The sequence below is a fragment of the Phalacrocorax carbo genome, chromosome 12, assembly GCF_963921805.1.
Source record: "Phalacrocorax carbo chromosome 12, bPhaCar2.1, whole genome shotgun sequence".
Classification (NCBI taxonomy): domain Eukaryota; kingdom Metazoa; phylum Chordata; class Aves; order Suliformes; family Phalacrocoracidae; genus Phalacrocorax; species Phalacrocorax carbo.
Window position 1 is genome coordinate 4,269,303 of NC_087524.1, and position 27,907 is coordinate 4,297,209.

The following is a 27,907-nucleotide window of genomic DNA, read 5'->3' on the forward strand; positions in this document are numbered from 1 at the left end:
TGAACTTTTCACCATTCTCAGGCCTTTATTACAGAAAAAAAACTCTAGGATACAAGACGCATCCAACATTCAGACCTACTAAAAGTCGTCTGGGGCCAAGGGCCAAACAAATGGGTTAGGCCAACTTTGCTCTTTCCTCACTAGCAACTCAAACGTCCTGCACCGCCTTTTACCCTCCCCCTTCCTAAGTTCTTTAGATGGTCATCTTGCTTCTCCAGGCTCGCTAGCACTCGTGGGCTGTGCAGGAATTAGCCCCGCTACCTTCCAGTTTCTTGGTGACTTCAATAACAGTGCTCAAGGAGCCTGGATCTTCCCATAACTCTTCTTTCAAAGCTGTGGGGAAGAAGCTAATGTGATAAATCAATAAATTATTGTAGTAAAGGATGAATGACCTTACAGAACAAATTCTGGCTTTTCTGCAAGCTTCAGAGCCTCATGCATCCCTGCAGCTGATAGTTTCCGATTGATATTCCTATATTTGCACTGCAGTAGGTTGCGGTAAGTTGTCCTCAGGTCCCGATTGAAGAAGGCATATATAAAAGGGTTAATGAGAGAGTTTGCGTACCCCAACCATAGAAATGTTCTCTCAACCCACAGCGGGATACAGCTGCATGCTGTACCGCAGATGAAGGGCCTGGCGGTCGAGAGGAGGAAGAAGGGCAGCCAGCAGACAGTGAAAGCCCCAACAATAATCCCAAGCGTAGTGGCAGCTTTCTGTTCCCTTTTAAAGATGGAAATGTTTTTCTTGTCATGCTTTAGGAGTCGTGAAAAATTAGTACATTCTTCAGATTCCTTGTGCAGTTTTACAATTCCATTCATAGAAATCCCTTCTGTTTCTTCTGGCTGGGGAAAACCAGCAAACTTGTGTTTAGCAGCACTCCTCTTCGCAGCTTTGTAAATCTGGTAGTACATGAAAAGCATCACTGACATCGGAATATAAAATGCGACTGCCGTGGAGTAAATGGTGTAGCCGAAGTCTTGACTGATCAAACAAACCTTTTCATCGTTTACGTTTTGGGCCCAACCAAAAAGCGGGGGTATAGTGATAGAGGCAGATAAGAGCCACACGCAGAGGATCATTTTGGCCATACACTTCCCGTTCTGCCTCACAGGGTACGTAAGAGGTCTCGTTATTCCCAGGTACCTAGAATGATAACGTACAATTACTATATAGTGCAGCGGTTCGCCAATAAAAGTCATTTCACGTAGTCTGCCCTGGACCAAAACATCTTTGGCAAAGTTTCTATTTTACATCTTTCAGTCCTCTCTTTGCACGTATTTCAAACCTGTAAATTCATAAGTCTTTCACGTGAAAATTTATAGTGCTGATGTTCTGTATAAAAGGTGGTTTATTCTAGAAGTAAGCCTCCCGTTGGCCATAATGGACTGTGATTTTAATGACTGAATTTGTACAGTCTTCATGCAGATCACTCTTTTTTTTTTTTTTGGCTTTTAAGGAAATTCTGAGGCTACATTTTATTTGGCTAACTTCTGAAATCTTGGAGTATGGATGAACGCTCACTCTGCAAAGCCTTCCACTTTTGGTATTGAGTGCATGGTTACGTTAAAACCAGCACGCATTCGTGCTCGCCGTTAAACTTAGATGATGAGTTGTCTTTCATCTTCATGTTTCAGACGGGAACAACAAACTGCAAACTTATGCCAACAGTACGTTATTTCAATACTACAATAAGTCTTTTTATCATCATTTAGTTAGAAATTATATTTATTCAATGCTCAAACTTTTACTGAACAAAATAACGATTTATCATAATGTCAGTGCAAGAAGATCTGTAGAAAAAACATAGTTTTACCAGAAGCTAAGTTTAGGGTGGTAAATTGTAAACAAACAAGAAAAATGTTTGCAGTGTGTCAAGTTTTCATAGAAAAGAAAAAAAAAGTCTGTTGATATTTCCTAAGCTGTGATAGCTTAAACTATGGGGTTTTTTTCTGATTAAAAATATCACTATGGCCCTATATAGCTGGGAAGCAATGTCGTAAGTTTGCGTTTACTCTCAACTACAGAAAATTTCTTTATTTCCTCTCTAGCTACGGCAAGTTCCTCTTAGATGGAATTGGATGCTTTTTATTTTTTTACACCTAACATTTTAACTTTGACATTTGGTTTCTGCTCAGCTGGAACTTACCTATGAACTACCATTAACTTCTCAAATTGTTCTTTTTTTCCTCTATCCAAAAGAAAGAATTTAGAGAAAAATCAGTGTCATTCACCTTGTTACTTGCAAAAGTTTCAAATCAGGTTTCAGAACAACGTTTTGGTTTCAGAAGATACCATTGTTTAGATACACAGTGAAGGTTTTGGAGGGTCACAAACAAGAAATACAGCAACGTGATTAAGAATATTTTTTCTAAGCATTTTTTCTCTTTCTGTTCACCTAGCAAATCAAACATGAGCATTTGCCTGGCTCTGTGGAATGCTGCATTGTTGATTTTACTGCAATGCAGTAATTTATGGCCAGTGCTGCTGCTTTATACAAGCATTCAGGTATGCTCCAGTTTTGGAAGGATAAAGAAGCATCGTTTCATGATCTGTTCCGATGAGTAACAACGATCCCTCTCAACAACATCATTGATTTTATATTACTCAATACGGCAAGTGTTATCCAAAGGACAGAATTGGTTTATTTTGCCCTGTTCTTGACAGCATGCACAAGTAAATTAGAGCAGGCCAGTATTGTGCCAGTGAAGCTGTGCCTGGTGGGGCTGTGAGCTAAGAGCAGTTAATAAAATTGGCTGGGATTAGAGCAGTGTGATACACGGAGTGCGCTATTAAAAAAGGTTGTTTCTCGTGGACCTCAACATCAGCATTAGAATACAGCCACCACACCAGCTCCCGGGGCCGTGGGCATACTGTAGAGTCCACGGAGGTTTCTGTTTCGCAGCATCATGGCCAAAACTGCGCTCCCAAGGAGCTGAGGTCCCTGAGGCACTCCAAGGTGTAGAAGAGCAGGGCTAATGCGGTGAGGTTCCAGAGTTTAAGGGATACATCATTCTGCTCTAAGTACTGTACCTGCAGCAAGAGTAAGTTACTAGCTGCAGCCCTTCTGGGACGAGAGTGGCACACCCTTAAAATTTGTCCAAGAATCGCAGGCTTTAGATACAAAAGAGTTAAACACATCTTTTGTGCAGAAAGATTACTTATCACTTAAATGTGCTCTTTTTAAAAAATTCTTTTAAAAGTTGGTCCACCTTCCTGAAGTTTGCGTTCTTCTAGCTGTTACCCAACTGGTCATTAAAAATAACATGCTTATGAGGTGACCTTTATTATGTAGCTTAAAAAGTTAAACTGGATTTCTGTAAAAATCAGAGCTGTGGTCTGCACGCTCTGAATGCCTACTGATGCATTCTCATGGACCAGAATATAACAAAAAGAATTTATGAAAGCATAAGTATCCTGAAAATAATTAAAATTCATTAGTTTTGCCCTGGCACTGCTTTTTTGGAAGCTATCTGAGCTTCAAAAATGCGATTTGAAATTAAAATGTATTAATTAACATAAAAATACACCAGCATCCTTTCTTCCTTATCCATTTTGCTAAATGTAATATGATAGGGAAAAAGGCATAAATGAAGAAACTTTATCTTTTTATCTCTACGTATGAAATCCATCACCCTTGAGAACTTACTTGCAACTTCAAAATAGTGTAAATCACTACTGTCGTCTAATACGCTAGAGAGTGTCCAAGACTTAATAGATTCATAAACTTCAAAAGTATTGTGTCAAATTCACTGCAATAATATGCTTGTAATGCTTAACCTTTAATTACTACCTTCCAAAAAAATGACTAAAGGTAAATCAGCTGAACTTAACGTATCATTCCAAAAATACGTAACACCGTGAGGCCTTACTGCTGGGAAAGAATGACGTCAAATTCCCTAAAAAGCCCATTTCGGCCCATATCTCGGCTACCCCCCACAAGAAAGAAGTGTCTCAGGCTTGTTATTGTGAGATTTGTTCTTTTACACACCACAGATGTTCATTTTGATTTTGGTGGGGAAGAAACTGTGTCTCAGCTCTCACTTGTTAAATAAGGGCAATGCTATTTCCTATTCTTCCTCCTCTGAGTTTCTCGAATACAAGGGTCTGCCAGACAGGGTATCTATCCACATTACACCCAGGACAATGAGGGCTATATCTCGGTTGCTCCCCACAAGCACAGTATTGCAGACGCACGGCCTCTGGTCACGGCATTCCTCACCCAGCGTTGCCCGATGCTGTATTGCAGAACGCCAAAGTGCAGGGTGCTACAGCAAACAACCATTGGGCAACTCGACCAGAAGCAGGAGACAGACTGCAGTCATGGTCCTGCTGCCATTCCAAGAAGAAAGGCTGCTGGGTGAGTGGAGAAAAATGAGAGGGGAGAAGCTGGCACTAGTATCTAGGGGATAAAATAATAAAAACTGGATGATGGGAACTTTGTTTGTACCATGTTGCTGAAATCTGGAAAACAGCCCCTTGCTTGAAGAGCTCGGAATAAGAGCAGACAACACAGACCGAACAGGAGACACGCGCTGAGGGACAGTGAATTTTGTCTTAAATGAATGTGTGTGAACATATCGGCACATTCCTATTCTGGGTTGGTTTCTTATTATTCAGCGTCTCCTCTCCCCCGTTGGAGGATCGGAAACGGATGCCTGTGCCGCGGCCCCATTCAGGTGTGAGGCACATGCAGGATGCCCAGCTCTAGGGAGGAGAAATTATCCCCTGCCATCCTCTTTCTTGAGCTCTGTTCAAATGTAGGTGGGGGATAAAGAGCTTCTTCCTTTGTGGGGTGCTATCGTCAGCTATTGTGAAAGATCGCCTTTTGCCACATTCACCCACAAAACACCAACAATGGAAAAGATTTGTGAGAACAAATCTTTTCTTTCCTTTTGCTTAATAATAATCTGGCTCCCTGTGATCCAGTATTCTTTCCCAGTACCTCTAAATTGTTGCAGTTTAATGGCAGGCAATTGTTATAGACAATTTAATGTAAAACCATTGTAACTGTATAGGACTGCTCCTGAGAGCAGTCGGTTTGCACGTTTTTTTATTCGGGCTTTTTTGATACTGATGCACTACAGTGACCACACAGATTAGTTTTTATCCTACAGGGCTTAAAGTCTCCATTGTCGTTTGAACTGCAGATCACACAGGCATTTCTTATTACAGTGTGCTCAATACATTAAATGTTACAGTGTTAGGATGCAATGTATATGGAAAGCAGACGGTACGTGGTGAGGAACAGGCATCCACTGACCCTGGAGCCCGTTTCTGGCACATTATCTTATCTTTCTGTCACTCTCTGCATTCCCTCTTCCCATTTATGTTTGTCTTAGCTATTTGCTTGATGGGATGTCTGTCATACATTACTGTCTGCACAGTGATTGTCAAACTGGACTGCCACTGTGTCCCACTAGATGTTATTATGTTAAAAAATATAAAGGTTTGACACAATTTCTTATCCTCTAAATATATTTATTTATTTCATTCTCTAATCTAGGAAATTGTGAAAAGTAGTTGGCTTTATCTGCGCTGCCATGAAGTGAGTTCATGTAGGCATCTGCTTGTCATCCTCTAGAACTTTTCAGGAAGATCCTCCTCATCACCTTCATGCGAATAATTCTCCATTTGTGGCTGAATTGATTAGTGATTCTATAGATGTAGAAAAAGACGCCAATGCTTCCTCCAAGAAGAAAAAAAAGCAGGAGTGCCAGGCACGGTGGCATTTCAGGTTAACCAGGCATGACTTTTTGGTTTTTTTGGTGGTGCGAACCTGATTTTTTTTTCAGTTAAAAGTTAATTTCCTTTTCTTTGTGTTTGTTCCTGAGAACGCTAAATAAAGCTGTAATATTTAAACTGTAAAAAAATATGAATTGTTCATAGCTACATCTGAAACTTTAAGATAAACTCTAGTCCTCGCACCTTTTGAAATATCCAGCAGCAAACTGAGACTCAACAGCTACATCAACTTCAACAATAGAAAGAAAATAGTAATAAGATGGTCCAATTTGGGATCCTGTGTCCAAAATCCTTCTTTATTATCTCTGTTATATGGCTAAAAGATAAAGAAAAAAAAGTAAAAAGACTTGCTTCCTACTGTGGGCAAAGGCACAGAGTAATAGAAAACCTAACAGCTAAAAGCATTCAAACTGTTTTGAAGCCTCCTGCCCAACCCAATAACAAATTGAATGCACAGTGACATCAGGATCACTTATGCCACTTTTGAAGCACACACATAATCCCTTTGCCTCTGCCCCGTGTAGTTTATGGGTAGATAGAATTCCACTTTAATTAGTTCACATTCGTTTTTCAGAATTCACTGACCTGATCTAAAAGGCACTTATTCCAGGACCAGCTTTGCATCTTACACTGTCTGACTTTGCTTTTATGAAGCAGATGAGATTACAATGGGATAGAACTAGAAACATTATACTGGAAATTATATAGATGTGTATTAGCTATTTCTACCAGGAATCTCGACATATTGTTCCGTATCACCTACCATTTCACTAGGAGTTGTCCTTAAGCTGAGTTTTTTACAGTTCTATTTCTGTATTTTAAGACAGTCAGAAAGCTGTTTTATTTGAAAGGCACAAAAATGCTTACTACTTTGCTTTTGTGCTCTTTTTCTAGTACAGCAGCTTTCAGCTTCAATACGTGTCTCCTTGTATCAGTTTCTTTGCCAAACCACAGCCAGAGAATCCTGTCTAATAATTCACCTGCAATAATAACTTATTCTGAAGGACAATGCTGATCTACTGACCTTTTGGTGGCTGTGATTCTCCTATGATCTTTCATGGTCTCTGTTCAATTCAGTGCGACATTAAGAGACAGTTCACGAGAACGGGCGCACGATGCCATTCCTAAAAGCTATCCAGTGTCCAGAAATATTCTCCCTAGTACAGTGATCAATCTAGATTTTGTCGTATACTTTGATACATTAAACAGCAAATTAAACATAAATATAACAAGTTGAAACAATGATCAAATCTATTATTTCTTTTACAGCTACGACAAACCACCTAACAGAAATTGTTCTCTTCTTCACAAAGATACTGCGTTTACACTAAGCAAGAGATCCTCTGACCCACAGACCTGCTTTTACACAGAATAAGGTATAAAAACCGATCAGGGAAATACTATTCCCATCACATATTTAAGTAATTGAGATGGAAGTAAAGGGATAGAAACATAAAAAGACTGAAGTGCCGAGACATGAGCACTACAGTGCACAACTACGGTGTTATAATGTGAAAAGTAACCGTGTTAATTATTGTGTGACAGTATTGCTACCTGCCTTTCTGCTATATGGATTTATCACATCATGATAACGGCAGCTGATCGTCTGGGAAGAGGAGGATGTTTCAGAGGCAGTAAAATACTGTTCTCCTTCCCAGAAGTGAACAAAGTTACTGATCTCATTGCATACATGACAGCTTTCAGAATAATAATTTTAAATCATTTTTAAATTTAATTTTAAATTTAATATGATTACTTTAACATCTAAGCATTAAATATTGTGCAATGTTAGACAGCAGAACTAACAAAATCAAACCATTACTCACTGGAGAAAAAAAGGCTTTGTTCAACTAGTCCTGTGGTCTATCTAATTAAATGTTGCATCTGTTCTTTGTAGCAAATTAATACGTAGTTTATAAAAAATTTTAGCACAGTGGCCAGCTTCCACTTCTTAATTGCATTTGCTAACTCTATCACTAGAAATGGTTAAAGCTATGCTTCATCCTTCTCAGTCACTGTTCAATGTGGTAATGGGAAAGATCTTAAAAGTATGTTTTGGTATGTATTGTTTTAGATGCTTATGCTTCACATTTCACACAATTTCAATGTTATTCTTCTTATTGAAACACTGTCACTTTGATTTTGAGACTTGGAAGAATGAGAATGAAATATTTGTTTTCCTTTCAGAAAGATTAACACTTCCCATTATTCCCCTTCTTGCTCTCAATTAAATGTATTTCCTTAAATTTTTACAAAAGGAAGACATTCATTCCCACTGTTAGAGTGGGTTCATATTGAATACAGTACTATACTCTTATTGTACATAGTAAATGTTCTGACTTGCTTTTTCTTTTTCTCAAAAATCTTTGTAGGGGGTTATTTTTGATGGAAGTCAAGAAGTGTAGGCTCTCCTGGCAGTGGGGGAGGATCAAGTCAATCAAAATTAAGTATCTGTTCATTCTAAAGGAATGCAATTTGCATAGTAGAAGATTATGTTCTCCCCTCTTAAATTTATTTCAGTTTCTCTGTACTTTGATGGACTTTCTTCCTCTCATATTGCATAACTTTAAAGCTCCGTACTTTTCTCAGTTATTTTAGCTCATTTTTCATTCTTTTATTTCACTCGTTCTATTTTTACCTCACTTTCTTGCCCTGCCCGTATTTTTCCCTCTTCATTTTTGCCTACTGATCTAAGACATCTATCCCATAGATGGGGGATGTATTCTGTTCTCCTTCTAAGAAATATATAACAACTGTATTGCCAGACACAGATGTGCAATGTCTTTCCGTTCAACTTCCATTATCTTAGTCGTAATTTCTGAAACCATATTCCTCTTTCCTTTCAGACCTTGACAAATTTCTTTCACTTGCCCTCACCCTTTGCCTTTCATTTTCCCCCTGCATGAATGTCAAAGTACGTGTCATCAGGCAGCGCCTTGTTCTTAGCTTCTTCACAAAACATCTTGGTAGCCTTTGGTTTTCCACTGCAAATGATACACTGTTTGGAAGAAAAGGTCCCAACACATAGTTACTGATGTTTATCTTGTAACACTGCCTAACTGTTAGCTAATATGTATTTCCTAGCCAATATTTTGCAACTACCCAAATAAATATTGTGTATCATAGACTAAACACTCCATTAACCCTCTTTCAAGAAAACAGTACACGTGTATTTTCCTTTCTTCTGTCTTCACCAATAACATAAAGGTAGGAGATGTAAGAAGGGGAATGGATTTCATAGAATCATAGAATCATTGAGGTTGGAAAAGTCCTCCAGGATCATCAAGTCCAACCGTCAACCCAACACCCCCAGGGCTCCTAAACCATGCCCTGAATTGCCATGTCTACACATCCTTTAAATACCTTTAAATACTGAATCTAACCCTCCCCTGATGCAGCCTGAGGCCATTTCCTCTTGTTCTATCGCTAGTGACCTGGGAGAAGAGACCAACACCCACCTCGCTACAACCTCCTTTCAGGTAGTTGTAGAGAGTGAGAAGGGCTCCCCTCAGCCCCCTCTTCTCCAGGCTAAACCCCCCCAGCCCCCTCAGCCGCCCCCCAGCACACTTGTGCTCCAGACCCTGCCCCAGCCCCGCTGCCCTTCTCTGGACACGCTCCAGCCCCTCCAGGCCCTTCTTGTCCCGAGGGACCCAAACCTGAGCCCAGCATTCGAGGTGGGGCCTCCCCAGGGCCGAGCACAGGGGCCCCATCCCTGCCCGGCTCCTGCTGGCCACACCAGGGCTGACACAAGCCCGGGGGCTGGTGGCCTCCTTGGCCACCTGGGCACTGCTGGCTCATGCCCAGCCGGCTGTCAGCCAGCACCCCCAGGGCCTTCTCCGCCGGGCACTTCCCAGCCCCTCTGCCCCAGGCCTGGGGCGCTGCCTGGGGTTGGTGTGACCCAAGGGCAGGACCCGGCCCATTTCAGCCCATTACATCCTTCACCAGCCTCCTAGAATCTAGATGCATTTGAAAACTGAAAAGGTTTTGGCAACAAAATATTTAGAATTAGGTCACACACTGTAGTGGAAGACTTCCTATTTTCAAATGTTTTCAAAATGTCTGAGCTCCAACTTTGTGGGTTTCACCATCTCCAATTTCCTGTTTATAAGCGTGATTTGCTTACAGAGTGCAATAGGATTAATTACACACAGAGCTCAAAAGTGCTTCTCACCCCACTTCTTGACAGACAATCTGTAACACTTCAAAAGCTCTCTAAATCTGGGCAAGTCACACATAGGAAGAATCCTTTTTTTTTTTTTTTTTCACAGTGTTCAACAATGTGCAAGGTTGAAGGAAATAAAAAAGTCATTATTTTTTAGAAGAAAATGTATAACTGTATCGGGGACACTACCCATGTTTGTTGTTTCACACACACACATCCCCCTCCATAGATCTGCAACTTCCCTTTATTTATCATTGCTCTAATTTTTTTGTGGAAGAAGTGAGAAGAGAGTCAAAAGGCTCTTCCTAAATTTTTCTTTCTTTTCAGAAGTAAAAAGTAGTATTAATCAAAATATAGGATAAAGCACATTTACAATAGGTATTACTAACGTTTCAGGAATGTTCCCTAGAGAAGTGCTTCTCAGGCTTGTTAAGCAATGCCTCACTTCACTAAAAAATTCTTCATGGACTTCATCGTGGTATACACAGTAACTGCTTGACAAGCCCAGAAGGCCAGGGCCTCGTACACTCTTACAGCTTCATACCCTATGGTATAATTTACTCTAGTTGTTATGTCATTTTATCAATCAAGGAGAAAAATGAAAAGCAAAACATCTTCAAAAATGGCTGTTTGTTGCTATATTCAGTAAGGCGATCTATATCAGAAAACACTATTTTAAGATTCATATTTCAGTTTATTCCACATTAAGTCCCTTTTTATTAGTCCAAAATATTTTAGACTTGTAGAAACAAATGCAGTGATTTGCATCTCATGTCAATTGTTGTACCTGTTTGAGCATCTAATTGCATGTAGACTGATGTCTTTTATGTGACTATTTTATTCATATTTACGTGTATGATACAGTATCTCATTTTATTAAGTTATTACAAGATGCCTGGCCCCTTTTTGAGGTGGCAAAAAGATATTTTAGCTTTCTGGTACCATCTAAGAAGAGTAAGATAAGAAAAGCTTTGTTCTAGACAAGAACTAAAGAGAAATCACATTCTCATTTACTTCTGTCTGGTTGTGTTGCAAAGTTCACTTCAGATAGGTGTGCAGTAAAAAAGAAGCTCAGGTTGGAAGAAAGGGAGGGAAGAGGTTTTATCTCAAATGCCCTTTTGTATGGTAGAGGAGAACTGGTTAAACCTGAAAAGGGAAAATTAATCTGAGGATGACAAGTAAATGATTTGCCGTGACTGGAGGGAGGTGGCACTGGCAGCGAGCTTCAGGAGCAGCAGAGGAGACCTTGAGCATGACTGTATATAGTTCAAAAGCCACTGAGAAGGGATGAGGCTTGGCTAGAAATATAGCTTAATGATGTTACACGAGACTCAAGAGAAAATGAGACAGAGGTGTACTGGGAGTTACTTATGTTTGTTTTCCTTTTATCAGTCTAGAGAATCTGAAACAGCAAGTGAATGAATTGAATGAAGGACTGGGCCACTGGATGCTGGTAAGGAACTCGAGAAGAAATAACATAGCTCTACTCTTCCTTCTTTATAATAAAGAAATCAGGGAGGAATGTTTTAGCAGTGGAAGTCATCTTTATGACGGCTTTAGTTTCTGAGGAGTTAATCTCACATTCTGGTCCTTACTCCCAAGTATTTCTGTCTCCTGCACAATAAACCTCTCTGTCCTTCTGGCAATTACAGCCTGTCAGAAGACAGGCATTAACCATAATCTTTTGCTGAATGCCTACATGTTTAGAGGATCTAAAGCCTTAGGTGATTCATTTGCTGATTGGCCTGAGTCACCCAGACAACTGAAGATAAGGTTCAAGTCCCTGAACTTAATTTGATCTTATGGGCTAACCAGTGTGAGTTAGATGTCACCAGGATAACCCAATGGTTAATCCTATGGGCTAACCAGTATGAGTTAGATGTCACCAGGATAACCCAAGTTGCCCAGCTGATAGGCAGAAGCACTCCATACAGTTGATATTTGCTGATAGGAAAAGGTTTATTTGCTGCTTTGCCTCTCCTGTGGGGGACAGTAACTTTAAGACAAGATGTGTTGTCTTGAAGTACCAGCTTAGATGAAATCCTTACTCTGTTAAACAGAGGCAGTTCCTGAGCAATGGAATGGAGAAGAATACATTTTGCAGATTAGGAACTGGAAAATCTTCATCTTCCTCTTTTGGGTCCCCCCCACGTTACCTCTTTCGTCCCTCACACCCAGGGATATTGTCAAAGCCAAAAAAGATTTCAGGGTTTTGCTAGTGTCTGTGGTACTTCTAACATATTACTTTTTTTCCTCTTTATTGCCTTCAGAAAGGGTTTTAGTTCTCAAACTCACAACTTATTAATACAGCTCAGATCTCTCGCCCTGCCATATCCTGTCTGGTGGTGTCCTGTGGCAGAGATGAGCACTCGTGATTCCAGGCCAGCCTGCTGGCTTCAGCCAGGCCAGAGGAGATGTGCCAGGAGACAACCACCAGACATGCCTCAGTCTTGGGACCATCCTGTTCTGCGCAAGCATTCAAGTAGGCTGTAATAAAAATTGCAATGTTTTCTCTCAGTTCTGTACTCTGCCAGACACCAGCACAAACATCCCTTAGGCGAGCAATGAGGCAGGCTGATAGCCCGCAGGATCGGTGTCTATGTTTTGGCCAATGTGTCAGCCTACCATCTTCTCCTCCTATGTGTGTGCAGGCGCATACACGCACACACCAGGTGACCCCTTGTATCTGGCAGCAAGGTACCTATGGGCGGCACACAAGCTGAAACCAGAGCAAACTCCAGGAGGGCCATCAGAGCGGGTCCTGGAGTGCCTGCAGACGCACGCGGGAGGGTGCCTGTGTGGATACAGCCTGGAGAGTTTCTCGGGATGAGCGGCAGAGACTCAGATTGGGGATGGGACACCAGGCCTTTAGATAGTTCTCAGGAGGAGGAGGTTGCCAAAGCAGTGTAGGGATGTCCAGGTGAACGACACAACAACGGAGAACTCCCCACTGAGCGCCCAGCTGAGCACTCTGGCTGTTCCCCAGCCCCATACCAGCATAAGACCCAGGCCTCCTGTGCCCTTTACTTTCCACAGGAGAAAGTCTAAACACACAGGGAGCTGCAGAGAGCTCTGCTCCAGGTGATCAGAAAACTGAGTATCAGGGTTAGCCCTGAGCATACCAGGCTGTTAGTTTAGATGGAGCTCAAGTGGCCTGCCCAGAACCGCACAATAAGCCTATGGACCCTGATCACTGGGTCATCACAAGCCAAGGCTGGTGCTTTAGTTGCATAACCAGGTTTTTCTGTGTTGCTTGAGGTAAGCTAACAGATACCTTCAACTAAAATGTGCGGGGGCTTGATTTCAGAGCTATGAAAAACTGTCTTTTTTAAAAAGAAAACCCTTGTCAGACTCCCATAAAGTAGAAATGGCTAAGGTGATTTTCTCCAACTTCACTACATGAGTCACGCTTGGATTGACACTAAACATCAGCTTAAAAGGAATTATTTTGAAAGTTATAATGGTGTTTCAAAATGAAAGCCTCCTACAACTTTAACTAGAAAATCATGACTGATGTCTTTAGTACAATTAAATGAAGCATTTCAGAAATTTCCACAGCATAAGTGATGAATGAAATGAAAAATCACAGCCCATTGAACTGGTAATACCACTATATTAAAATAAAGTATCTTCAGGGAATAGCTATTTAAATGTGCTGATATTTATGTCCCCTCTCTTCCTTCCTTGAATACAAACAATTTAAACATCTCCAGACAAAGCACTTAAGGAACAACCCCCTCTAGAATACTTCTTCCCTCCTCCCCCTTCTTTCTCTTCCTCTTTCTGAAGAGAAAGGAAAAATACTGGGAGGACCCAGTCCAAATTCTCCTCTTTGCTTCTCCATGACAGTAATTTTGCAAAAGCCCTAACAAACACCTATACAAAGATTACGGGTGAGTCTCAATACAGAACTAAACTACTTGAACGTTTTTGGCTTTGTCCGCAGCTGCACTGGCCTGAAGGCAGATCTGAATTTGTCAAAAATCACACCAAGATTCTGCTATGTTCTGTGGGGTCAGGCATGTAAAATTGTAAATGTTTGCCTCAAGTTTAACTTTTTTACCCAAGCTCAGCAGGAAAAAAAATAAACTTTGTTAGATACAGGAAAAGCTGCTTCTAAAGCAGGCATAATTAGAAGTCTTATTTCTAAAACTCTGGGATGTGCAGAGCATCTTATATAGAGTCTGGGTCTATAATATTACCTGTGATATGTCAGCCAGAGGTACCTACTGTTCCTAGAAAGTGGGCACTCTGGGTTTTAATTTCACTGCTTTCCTGAAAAATATTTTTCAAATATTGTCATTGTAGTTCAGCATAAAATACACTTCTCGTTAATGTAATCTTCTCACAAAGGAACTCTCAATGCAAACAGGTCTGAAAGCAAGACAAAAACCCAATAGCAGAATAAAAGTGAGAAATGGCAACTTTGGGATTGTAACCAAGGTACTGAAGGAGACACAGCACCTAAGTAATTCTGTCCCATAACGAAGGCTGAGATGAAAAAGGGACACTGCATCTCAAACACCAATATATTCTGGCTGACTAACTTACGTCAGTGATGCTTTACTGGATAATAGCAGGAAACAAAGCAAAGAATTTTTTTAAAGCTCAGTCTCTTTAAAAAAAAAACAACCAAACAACCAACCTACCCAAAACATGAGGTGGGGAGTTTGTGATAAATTTCTGGAGTACGAGCAACTAAGGACAACTCTAGTCAAAGCACTAGAAGAATAAACTGTCTCTGCTCAAAGTCACATACTTAAAGGTATCTAGAAGTGCTGTGTGAAGAATGAAAAAAAGCTATGCTGCATTTCAGGAAAGCTTTAAAATTGGCCTTCGCTCTGAAATTTATGAAGGAAAAATCCAAAGTTTTTTACCTTGAATTGACTGGTTAGAAACACAATGGTGCACACTGAACCCCGCTTTTCACATGCAAGCAAACGAACTGAACCAGCTTGTTCTGAAATATCAAGAGGATATCACCAGAAAATAACTCTGTGTTAATTTTAAAAAATAAATTCTAGCAAAATCATCTTAATTTCATAAAATATTTTGATACAAAACATTCCTTTCTGATCCCCTATAATACCAGTAGTTTTTTAAAGATGCAGATTCTGGAGTTGCTCGTCCTTTACAGTAGTAAAAGCATGTCTTGCTTCCTAATACGAATAGGTCCTATCACAGGAAGAAGTTATAACCTGTTTGGGAAGGGGAGGCAGTAGGTTGGAGGGAGCACAGCATGAGGGGAAGGTGTCAGGGAAGGAAGGCAGGGGATTAGTTCGAATTGTGTGTCTGCAGTTCTAGAACCTTTTAGAAAATTGCTATTCACAGTCCTTTCCAACAGAAACTTCTGGAATGGGGACTTATGAAAAGATAAGGCGATTCCTTCCCTGTAACTTACACAAACAACTGTTTATTTGCCGTTTCTTTATATTTTAGCAGTATATTGTCTGCTCAGCATGTGGTACAGAACGAGGTTATCGTGTCTCATCATCTTTCATGTCAGTGAATATGAGGTCGACTGTAGCTACCACATCTCTCAACCACATGTCATTTATTTCCTTAGCACTCACTTTAACTAACATATTTATTTACAGTATGCTTATATGCCACATCCCAAGTTCTCCCTTCGAATGTAATCCTCCTGCCTGCTGTCATTTTCCCTCAGAAAATGTTTCATTTGGTGATATTTTGGAATGTAATTTCAATAAATAAATTGGTCAGATCAAGCTCTCCTCTATAAACTGGAAATAGAAAATTTGTAGGAATTTAATATTACTTTACAAATATTTCTTCCCCTTGCAGTCACTAAGAAGCCTTAAATACACAGCCACGTGTGCCCTGTAACAGAAGGAGAGGGTTGAAGGGGAGAAACATCTAGTGATGAAAAAGAACGGCAGCAAAACCCAAACTGCAGTGGGTAAAACTGTATGTTCAACCCTTGACAACCACACTATTTAACAGTTCATTCATTGTATGATGTAATCACTTTTACCAGCAGGTTTCACATCAAAGAACGTAATGGCACATGGACGCTACTTCTCTCTAGCTGACCAGTCCTCCACTCCGATGAACTCTGAACCTCCTGGGTCTTGCTCAGACCTGTCAGGCTGTAGTTCCTTGTAGCTAGCTTTCTCCAGCTTGCTGCGTCAGTAAAAATTAATCCAACTCCAGAAGTTCATACTCCCCATTTCAGACATCACCAGGTCTACTTTTGCAAAGGCGGCTCCAATTATGCTTAGAAATCTCTGGACAGGAAACCTGAAAAAAGGACCTTAGCTAGGATATGTTCTCTTTGTCTTATTGAACACGGGTCTGCCCACAACAGGCTTTCACTACAGTATATCCTTTTCCTTCAGCAACATCTCTCATAATTTTTCTCTTTTTTTAAAATCATGCGACATCTGCAACACTAAATATATTTAAAATATAGAACAAATTTCAACACAACACAAACTGCTACCATCAACTTCACAGGCATGAAATCACAGTACATTCAATCTACAGAATAAACCTTCTGCTTTTCTTCTGTCAAGAAAGGAGTTTCTGGCCCTCCTCCCCTGGGCTTTCTGTACAGAATGACAAAATTTGAGGCCAGATTCAACTCCTGGTTAGCCACAAATGACCATTTGCCCAGGTCAGTGGGGGGGGGGGGGCACAATTCTTTCACAATGCCTTTTCGTGTTCCCCAGAATTGAGAGTTATACCTTTATGCTAAAACAGAAGTAGACACAGCTGGTGACAGACTATCTCCTCCTCCGAAGCCTTTGAAGATAGCAGGATTTGGAGATTATCGAGGATCTTAGACCTCCCTTCTCTGTTCATTTTACAGATGCTACACCACACATGAAAGCAGTAAAATAAGTGGGATGAGCAGAAGGAAGTCCTCCTCACCTCTCAGTGAGTATGTCTTTCCTTTGCTTTCCTCAGCAGCAAGTCAGCAACTAAGGTTCTTCTGAGATGTGGCAGCATCAACTTTGTGTGGATAAAGACTAAAATACCTAAGGTTTACTGTTGTGCCTATCACTTCCAATAACACCAGTTCTCATTGCCAGGCTAATAGCTTCAAACATGCATTTGAGTTTAGGAGCCGGCCTTCGGCATCAGTGTGGGATGAATCACTCCAGCTAGCCTACGGACATCTCGGGGAGCTCACTGCAAACTGCAGGTGTTTGGGATGGTTGATAAGATGCTCCCGTCATTTTAACACTTAGGCAGTAATGTAGAAGCTTCGTGTTGAGTAAGAGGCTTTGGAAATGCTAAGCTCCTTCTTGGGCTGTTTAATTCACAGGCAAACAGTTGCCTATGCTATTTTAATTTCAGTTATTTTTTAAAAACTGAAGCTTGTGTTCTGCTAATGACCAAACTCATTTAGCAAAAATAGCTTTTTAATATGGGATAATAGACTCTTGAGAGACTACAATTGGTATTGTCGCTAAAACTGCTTGTGCTAAGAAGTGGGTCTCTGAATGTAGACTCTTAAGGTAAAAGGGAAACTGCAGTGCATAATAATGCAAAAATTAAGTCTTTAGAGCCAAAGCTGTATTATTTTTAGCATCAAAACATCTTATTAGACTATTAAAGAAAAGCTTTGCATCTTGTCAGCAGCTGCTTTGGGTCATGGGTGTAAATATTTCCAAGTAATTTGTGGCCAGACAACACACACTGACTTTGTTCAGGGATTTTGTATTTCGACTATTTGTTAAATGTCAACTTCTACAGCAAATAAACAAAATTTAACAACCCACATGGAGAATCATTTACAGAAAATTACTCTGGCAAACAGTACTGTGTATCTGAAATACTTCATGACAATCACAACATGTTTCCATGGTTTGTATTCATGATGACAGTTATGCTGTAAATTCTACAAGTTTAGATAATAGCATATACTTCTGTTACGTGTGCTCATGCCTTCCATTCCTACCTTCTAGATTTTATGCCTATTGCCGATTTCTAAACACCTGTTACCAGAGTAAATCTTCTAGGTCACTATACTTTGATTCAAAAATCCCTACATTATCTAGTATGGAAACAGTCCTCTAACTAGTAAACACACACTACTGACAACAGACCTGGGGTTTTTGCACTTACCTTTGCGTCCCTCTCTGGGATCTGCAAACCATATGCTGAAATACATTGTCCCTAGTCTCTAACACATCTCTCATGAAAAGCAAACAGTTTATAAATAATGTACTTAACGAAAGCTCTGTATGATTTAACCTGCAGCAGCGATAGGCCATCTCTCTGATTGCAGGTACTTGTATAGCTGATGAGAAGTGATGTTTCTAATGCCAGCAAGGTTACTGATCAGAATTCTTCAGCACGAGTGAAGGTGGCACAGCTGAATGCCAGGTTACTGGGAGGAGACCTCATGATGTGTCTGCCTAGATCTCCAATAACAAGCTCTCCCCAAAAGACTGGAGAGTTTTCAACTCAAAATAGTCCAGGTTTATTTAAATGAAAACTAGAATTTTGCTCTGTTTAAATACAGAAAACTCATTCCATGGTGAGTTAGAAATAAAAAGGTTTGTGCACAATTTTCTGACAAAAATGGTGCCCTTGCAGGCAAGCCTTTGCTTCCAGTTCTGGTTTTACCCAACTCAGTGAGTGTCTGAGATACTCTGCCCTGGCTCCCTCGGTCCCTGAGCAGTTTTTCCACCACTGTTAGTACATGGCAAGCTGCTGCTTGCTCCTCAGCCTGCTACACCCTGCAGGACAAACGGCTCCCGGTGTGAGAAAAGCGTTACCTTTCACATGGCTCTACCTCCACATCCCACAGTCTCCTTAAAGGAACATAAAAAACTGTAAACAAAGGCAGATAATGAACTTTCCTTGTGGTTATATTTTTAACTTACACTTCCACAGCTAAAACACTTGGTTTCGAGTTTTTGACAGTACCATAAAACCACCCATTTCCTTGATACATCTCAGGAAAAAGCTTTGCTGCCAGCTTTTTCATCAAGACACAATGTACCTCTAAGAATAGACTTCACCCTGGTTTCTCCTTACTTTAAAAAAAGGCATTTTTGTATTGTTCCTCATTGGTTTTGTGTTGTTTTTTTTTTTTTAAAAAAACAAACGTGACCATTTTTCAGTGAAATAGCTGTCCATGATGATATTAACCCCGCTCAGAGGTCTCCTGTGCTAGCTCACAATTTGACAGTAGAGGCCAGGATAAAGACAGAAGGAATATACTCAGTACTGACTTGATTTCCCTGCACATCTCAGTTCTGCATGTTATTAGAGCAGCTGGCACTATTAGAAATTTCATTCTTGTCTGTACATTACCCAGAAAACTTGTTTACTGTTAGATATGAATCACTACCCGATTTGCATACGTGCTGATATGTCCAGAACCACCCGTATGTGTCAGGTAGTCTAGATGTTCTATATAAAGCCTCCTGAGTAAACAGCAAGGTACAAGAAGAAAATCAAAGCTGCTACACTCTTGAATTTTGTTACGTTAGTTCAAACAGAATAGAAACAAATTTTCCCTATGATATATTTAATTACTGGAGCCTTTTGGAAAGGAAAACTTAACCTTTGTAGTAAGAGTTTGCTCAAAAAGATTAAACTGTTCTCTCTATCTTCAGTATGCACAGGAATAGAGATACTGTGAATCAGTCCTTTAGAAATAACTGGCTACCTGGTACAACATGAAAAACTAAAACGTGCAAGCTTTCCAGCCAAAAGAAATCATCCTCACCTTACAAATAGTAGTGACCCTTAGGACGAACCTGCAGCAAGCATTGCTTAATGACATCATGCTTTGTATACTCAGATATCAGAATTTGTAATTTTGCTCCCCAGGCTTTCTTGTATGACAGCTGCACCTTGGCAGACTCAACTGTTGCTCAAGCGCTTTTATTTTCATGCAAGACCTACAGTGGCCAGCTCTTTCTTCAGATTTCCTAGTCCACAGAGGAAGGATGAGACATTTGTGTGATGTACTGAGAGAGAAAAGGCGGTGCTTGTAGCTGAAAGACAGTGCCATATGTGCATTATCAACTGCAGATGAAATGGGATGGTCTGTTCCAAAAGTTGCCACAAATGTTTCTGATAAAATGTTTCAAACTCAACAACAATATTTAAAATAATACTGGATTTCTTTTAAAGGTTACACTACACCATTATGGCAGTATGATATGTATTTGCATTTTTGTGATCTACATTACAAGGTATTTCTGAAAGCTCCCTTCAAAAAACTAAGGACTGTTTCTAGAATTGTATTTTTCCTGTGAATCTTGAAGCAAATACAACCTCTCTATGGAAACTATTTTTGTGACCTTGACAGGAAAAAAAAAATCACTTTTTAATCATCTCCATAATGCCCTGCTTGGCAAAAATGCGGATTAATGTTCCCTTACCTCTGACTATCAGGCTCCTTTGAAATGTCTAGGTGAACCCCCAAGAATTAGAGAGCCCAAAATCACTTCTGAAAACTCATCCAGTGTTAAACCCTGGTAGGAGCAAACAGAAGATAGTTTCAAACGTGGGGGAAAAATGCAACATCCAGTTTCAAGAAAAGGCATTCATCTATATGTGGTGTAATTGCAAATTTCCTGGTACTGACTGAACTATAATCCCCCATTCCTGCATTGGAACATTCCCAATTGCAGCCACCTTTGCACCGCCACGTCTAGATCATCTTGCACCTCCACGCTTCCTGACTCCCTTCCAGCAAAGCTACTTGAACGCGACCTGTATATAACAGCAACAGAATAATCAATCCACGGGGTTTTTTTTTTTTCTGTAACAGCTTTTAGCTTCCCAGACTTTGTCAGCCTCTACTGTGCAGCCACAAGACACACCTACCAAACTTCAGATCTTATGCCTGTTCCCACTGCAGAAGGACAAAACTTCCACACATTTTGGGGGTAAAAGAACCTCCTTTACTCCTGAGTTGTTCGGTCTTCACAAATACTCCCTCTGTTTGACAAAAATAGCTTTTATTTGCTACCTCCCTCTTACTTATTGTGCACCTGGCAGTGTAGTCATGAAGCATAAAGTCTCTGCAAAGATGTAACAAAACAATTGCTACAGCCTAGAACAGGTTATGGTGTAAGTAACTGCATCTCTTGCAGGCTGCCTACATGTCGTGGGAAAAGATACCCAAGGATGCCACAGAAAGGGATCTAAAGAAGTGCCATCACGTTAGTACAGCAAAACACCCCAGTTTCATTTACTCTCCTAGAGATGGCTCTCGGTGAGAGACACACATTGCGCTGCCTTACGCTACTTGATGCATCCAACCTCCAGTTCAACTTCCTTGCCTCAGAATTTGGGAGCAAAAATTTATGTTGTACCTCTTTCCAATGTAAAAATTAAAACGGAGATTGCAGAAGTTTTCAGCAAGAAATTCTCTGCAAAAAGAAAGTACAACTTGAGGAACATTCTTTAAGTGGACCAAATTAGAAAAACTACATGGAAAGGAATAAAAACAAATCTGGTTTTTTCCACTTTAGTGTATTGATGCTGTCTGCCTCTTTTGTAGGCTAGACAAGTTATTTACAGACTCAGGAAGAGTACAGTTGTGTATCAGGCTGAACAATGGAAAAAATTACTCCGGTGGTGATGGTGATGGTTAGGAATTAGCTGCCATGTTGATCCCAAAACTTTCTTCTGCAATATAGACCTTAATTGCAGTAACTCCATCAAACAATTTTCTGGTAGTTCCTTTAAGGTTTTGCCCTGATTCCTCGGTTACTTCTGTGTAAACTTATATACTGAACAAGATCTCATGGAGGGCAGTGCTGGTGGGTGCCTGTATCTTTTTCTAGATCCAAAATATATTACATACAGGATTTTTTTTCATATCTATCTCTACATATGTATTCTACATGCATTTTCTGGAGGAACGAGCTGGCTGGCAGAACAGACCACAGCCTTTTCCACCCATGGCCTGAAGGCAAAAGAAGAGTTTCACACCAAACGGGAAGCCACGCAGGGCTTTTGGGTGCCGTTAGGCTTAGGAAATGGCTGACAAGGTTTTCAGGTCACAGTATCAGTTTTGGATGTTGTCAGATTTTAGACACCTGGATTCTATTTAAAGCATTTAAGTCTTTATTTAAATTTAGTCTCAAGTTCTTCCTTTGATGCACTGGGCTCCTCAGTTCCCAGGCATGCACCAAGGACGCTGGAAATAGGTGAGCTTTCAGGGATTGACATATTCTAAGGTGAAGCATAAGTACTTACACTTACTTGAAGTATGGCAAAAGATATCAAAGAAGGAGGGATAGAAAACTGATCCTTGTGTATAAAGATCTCAGGATCAACAAAAGGGACCACTTTGGTTTCATTTGCATACAAATTCTAAATCTTCATCAATTTAATGGAAGTCTGGAATACGTATGAATTGTTGGCTAAGATACAGACTGGAAAAGTTCTCCAAAAAGTGTTTCATTACTTGTGTGGGTGTGGGGAAAGTGTTATAATTCGTCAACGGTATCTGAGTAGTTACGTTACTTTATCACTTTCTAAGCCAAAGAGCTATTTTTAAATTGAATTAAAAATTGCTACTTATGCAGTTATCCAGGGGATACTCTCCAAAACAGGATTTCTGTAGCTATCTTGGGTCAGAAGAACATGATGAATCAGCAGGCAAACACCGTCAGTTTAAATTTTATTAATTCCCTTTTATGTTCATTTACCCACTAAGATGGGGTTTGCATCCTTCCCTTGTAATTCACTTCTGATGTTCGTTCACTCTTAAACGCAAAGGAATCCAAATGTGGTATAATTATTTAATTCAGAGCCAGAAAAGTGGAGCCTTGAGAGGGGGGGAAAAAAAGCAAAACACAAAACAACAAACAACCGAACAAACAAAAACACTGGTAAGAAATGTTTAAAGGAGGATACTATTCACTGAGGCACAATTATCCTGCCAAAGTCTCTGTAACTCTTTCTCCAGAGCTACCCCTCATATCTCGGATGGAGAGTACAGCAAAGGTAGTACTGGTTGTCCGGGTATCAAGTCGCTTTGCCTGTTTAATCCTTATGAAATTTGAAAAGGGAGAAATATTCGTGTCTCTCCATCACACATGCTTTAGTTCTGACAGACCTGCCTGTAAGCAGATAGCCTTCTTCCAAAGCGGGGGCTTAAGTAAGATAGAGAGATACCTCAGAAATAACATGCTTATCTCAGGTCACCCTGATAAAGATCTGTGGACATTTTTATGTTGTGCAATAAAAGGAAAGATAAGATCTGCAGAAATGCATAATAGTCCACATCTCAGTATCATTAGGGACCTTATCTCATGAGCTCCATGAATTTAGTTCCCTGTGGATAATAAAAGGACCTTTTCAGACTAGCTTCTTTCTTGTGCACCCTGTACAAAGTTAGAGATCCCCGAAATAGCACACCAACATACACTGTGCAGTCGTAGCATTTATACAACTTCAAGTAGAAGCAACTTTAAAAGTACAAACGGTACTTGATGTGTCTGACTAGGTAAAAAGGATGGGGTTTTTTTTCAACAGAATGAAGCCAGTCCATTTGTAGCCTCCATGCTAATCTGCATCTTTCAGAGCTTTCCAACTGATAAATTCAGCTCAGAAATGCATCTGCCACTGAGAGCTGTGCAGCAAAATATCTGTGTGCAACAGGCCTGCCAGCTGCTGGCATTTCAGGACTCTCAGTGGCATGAGCTGAGTAGCACATATTTGTGCAAGGGAAAGAAATCAAAAAGCCTCTTCAATTTACTCATTTTATCCTGTTTCGAAGGGCCTCAGGGCCTCTTTTTTACCAGCTATATTTGTTTGTCTAATAAAATATATTACCTCTCCCTACTAACTTTGCCTAACAGTTTGTAACAAACTCGTCGTTTTTTTTTTAAAGATTAATTCAATAGGAACAGTCTTTCAGCTATTTACCTTCAACTGATTCTCACATCTGCTTCAGGAAGAACCTAGAGGTTTAATAATGAAAATTTTAAAATATCCATCTTATTTGCTGTCCCTGCACTGCCTGCAACAGCTTCATCTCTCCCTTCAAGAGGGACTTTACTGGACCACAACAAAGGCTTCCTAAACTGTCCTAAAGAGCCAGGTGGCAATGCAATTCGTAACTATGCTTCAAAAATGTTCCTTTTGCCCTATCTTAATCCTTCTGCCTAAACAAATGTCTCCCACGCGACCCCAGGACCACTTAGTTGTGCTACAAGGTTTAACTGGATCTAAGTGGTACCGAGGATAGGGGACAAGTTGAAAGACAGTGAATTTCGTGCACTCCTCCCCTGCTTCTGGGTTTCCTCGTTCATCTCGTATTTATACACTTTGCACTGAGACAATAAGGGCTGTATCACCAGAGATCCTCTCCTCCTAAATAACATAAAACATGCAAGTGTTTCCATCAAACCCATGGAAAAATGGTCCTTGTGAAAATGGCCTGACCCTCTACTGCACTAGGTACGGTGCGATTTGCAAGCTCCTGTACCACATACAGTACTTTATCTGGAGGTACTCATATCTTCAGAGCTACATCTCCCTCACTGATCATTCAAGGCTTTCCTAACTACGTATGTGTAAGAACAACTGCACGTAAGACAGCACCATTAAAATCAAGGCTACACTGGCAACATTTCATCATTCACATTTAATTTTCATCATTTCTCCCTGGTTTGCATATTTTGTACATGTTCACTATTCAAAGATTAGTTAACACCCCGAGCTAATCTTTGGCCTGACTGAGAAGTATATGACAGTAAAGGATTATTTATTTTGAAATAGGATTACAAATCATGGAGGTTTAATGCTTTATTGCCAAGTGGTAGAGATATTTTGCTTATGAATTGCTGGCTTTTCTCCTTTTATTGATGATATCACTTATCTTAACCATAAAATGGATTTCAGTGACAAAGGTTAAAGCATCATGATTCACAGAATTTTGATTTCAAGTAGGGAGTACACAACAGGATAATGAATTATTGAGGTCACGTTCAATAAACATTCAGTGATAGAAACTGGAATGCAAAGACAAGAGAGGAGACTAACTCTGGTTTAAACCAGCACTTAAAGAAAAGCAGTCATAATAGGTTATATTCTGCTCTAAATACATAGCTATATTTCTTGTTGGTATTTTGGGGAGAGCAGGGAGTGGAGGGAGGATGGAAAGAAGACAGCGAGAGACTTGATCACCACAGTGACCAGTTCAATCAAAGCCCCTGCTCATACATACAGAAGTGACCTCAGATGTTAAGGTAAGAAATGAAAAAGTAAAACTAATTTTCTCCAGTGCTAATCAGTCACACATCCTCACTTGGGTAAGGAAGTTTAATTATGTCAAGCTGTCTTTAAAAGGTTATTAGAAATGGAGGTGGAGAGCTGAGATGGACATCAAGAACAATCAAAGAATGGAAGTACTTTATGTGGAGAGAATGGAGAAATGAAATCACCTATCTTAAAAACAGGTACGATAGAAAAACAGAAAATCAGGTTGCGAAGGTAGATAAGTCTATTCATATACTTTTACACTACTGGAATTAAGTTAGAAGACAGCAAATTTCAAGGCAACAACAGCAAAACAACCCCACCCTTTGATACTCAGTCAAAGCCTGTATGTGGATTTCATTGCTACAGGATGCTTTACAGCATTCAGGTAACTGCTAGCCATTACAGAAGTCACAAAATAGAGAGTGCTGGAGCAGGGGATGCTTATACAGGAATTAAAGTTTTGAAATTAATATAAACTGTGATGCTCCTTGGCATGCAACAACCTTTGGTTTTTGTGGGAAACACTCTTGAAAGACTGTTTCTTTGCAGAAACCTAGTGTAGAGTTCTTTCCCAAAACTTTTCTGAAGTAGACAGTCCTGGCTGCTGTTGGATATCTGACTTGATAAACTAATTCTACAGTCTAATTAGGAAGTTCTTCAATTTCTGCTAATTGTGTTGCATTGTAATGAAAAGAGTCTCCCTCCAGATGCTAAAATTCTCAGCAAAGGATTTAGGCTGTGGAAGAGGGAAGTTACAGGCTGCAACTTATTTTAGAATGGGACCTGCATGGAATAAAGGCATCTGTTAGCCTCCCTCTGCAGAGGAGTTTAGACATGGCCAAATGTGAGATCTTAACATCAGAAATGAATGTCTAAGATCCAGTTCTGCAGTTATAGAATCACAGAATCATTAAGGTTGGAAAAGACCTCTAAGATCATCAAGTCCAACTGCCTGTACACATCTCCTTATCACCCCAGTGCCTGTACCTTTTGAAGGAAGCTATGTGTCAGTGAGCATAGCTTAGTTTTTAAGAAGGCAGAAGAAATCTAAAAAAAAAAAATATTTGAAAGCATTTTTTCCTTCAAACAAAAGGTTATTTGTCAAAAATGGTTCCGTCAGTTGAAATGGAGCTATTCTGGGATTGTACTAGAATAATGATCCAGCCCTAATCACCTATAATGCCTGAGCCTTCTCTGACCTGGCAAAACTCGACTGAACTCGGTGAGGCTCCCCTGTCACCAGCTTGGAAGAATCAGCTCAAATCTAGCCGTGGTATAAAGCAGTTTAAAGACCTACATGGCAAATTTTAAAGCAGCTGCAAATGCCCCGTCATTTGTAAAGAGCCACTGTACAGGTATATAGGGGTTTAGCTCCCTTGTGCCGCGGCGCCTTGGCTCTGCAAGGGTAGCAGGGAAGGCGGCCCGAGGGCTGCCCGGGCACCCGGGCTGGGGCAGCGGGAGGCAGCACGCACCGCTCCGGCGGGCTCCTTCGAACAGCAGAGGCTGGAAGGGGCTGCAAGGCTGGCTCTCGCCGCCCTCCGCGCTTTCAGCTCGCCTCCAGCCCGCTGCCAAGCGGCCCGGGGGCGGCGGAGGAGCCCCGCGGAGGGGGCCGGGGCGGGCAGGGGGCCGCCGGGTGCCTCACCTGTCGATACTGATCACGCAGAGAGTCATGATGGAGGCCGTGCAGCACATGACGTCCATGGCGATGAAGACGTTGCAGAAAAGGCGCCCGAAGATCCACTCGCCGCCGATGAGGTCGGTCACGCTGACGAAGGGCATGACGGCCAGGGCCACCGAGAGGTCGGCCAGGGCCAGCGAGACGATGAGATAGTTGGAGGGCTGCCGCAGCTTCTTCACGAAGCAGACGGAGATGACCACCAGGCAGTTGCCGGCGATGGTCAGCAGGGTGATGAGGGAGAGGACGGCCCCGATGACAACTTTCTCCACGTTGCCGTAGCTGAGGATCTGCTCCCCGCACTGCGAGTCGTTGGCGGGGAGGGGGCTCGCCGTGGGCAGCGCCGACGGGGCGGGGGGCGACGGGCCGAGCCTGGCCAGGCTGCGCGGGGGCCAGGAGCCGGCGATCATCCTGCCGCCGCCCAGCGCCCGCGGGTCCGCCAGGGCCGAGGGCCGGAGGTTACCGTAGAGGTGACTGCCGTTGAGGGCGAGGACCATGTTGGCCGGAGCCGCCCATGAAGCCCCTCCGCTCTACCGGCTCTCCCCGCCGCCCGGGATGCTGGGGCTCCTCCTCGGGCACCCGGCGACGCCCGCCCCCTCGCAGCCGGCGGAGCGGAGCCCTCCCGGGGGCGGGGGGGGGGGGGGGGAGGCAGCCTTCAACTTCCCCCGGTGCCCCCGGGCTCGCCCACGGCGCTCCCCGGGCACCCGGGGGGGTGGGCACGACGCGTGGCCCCGGGGGAGGGGGAGCTCCCCGCCCACCCGCGGCTGCTCCTCCGAGGGCGGCGGGGAACGGGGGGGGCGGGGGGGGGAACCGCTCCGCCCCCACGCTCCCTCCGCCCGCTCCGAGTGGCGGGAGCGCCCCTTCGCCGCAGCCCGTCTGCGCCGCGGCCGCCCGCTTCCCCGCCGGGACCCCCCCCCACGTATAGATGTATGCAGACATACATCCATACGGGTCGCGCCCGCGGGGCTGCGGGCGGGTGGGCGCGCCTCGGCAGCTTGCTCCGGGCAGCCCTGCACCCACAGCGGCCCCTCTCCCCCCATCGAAACGCGCCTGCTGACAGACTCGGGCCCGGCGGGACCCCAGCTGCTGCTCGGAGGGAGAGTGAACAGTGGCC

At 41.9% G+C, this 27,907-nt stretch overlaps 1 protein-coding gene and 1 long non-coding RNA gene across 2 annotated transcripts; one reads left to right on the plus strand and one right to left on the minus strand.

The window, feature by feature from the left end:
• HTR7 (5-hydroxytryptamine receptor 7) lies at window positions 1-27,686 on the minus strand. The gene is made up of 2 exons (XM_064463779.1): window positions 26,761-27,686; window positions 1-1,144 (listed from the first exon to the last, which is right to left on the minus strand). The coding sequence occupies exons 1-2, from the start codon at window positions 27,288-27,290 to the stop codon at window positions 394-396; spliced, it is 1,281 nt and encodes a 426-aa protein (XP_064319849.1). The 5' UTR covers window positions 27,291-27,686; the 3' UTR covers window positions 1-393.
• LOC135315473 (uncharacterized) lies at window positions 7,016-16,886 on the plus strand. Its single transcript, XR_010374944.1, has 3 exons — window positions 7,016-7,119; window positions 11,298-11,358; window positions 16,738-16,886. It is a non-coding gene; the product is annotated as an uncharacterized LOC135315473 (long non-coding RNA).
• Window positions 27,687-27,907: the final 221 nt, after the last annotated feature.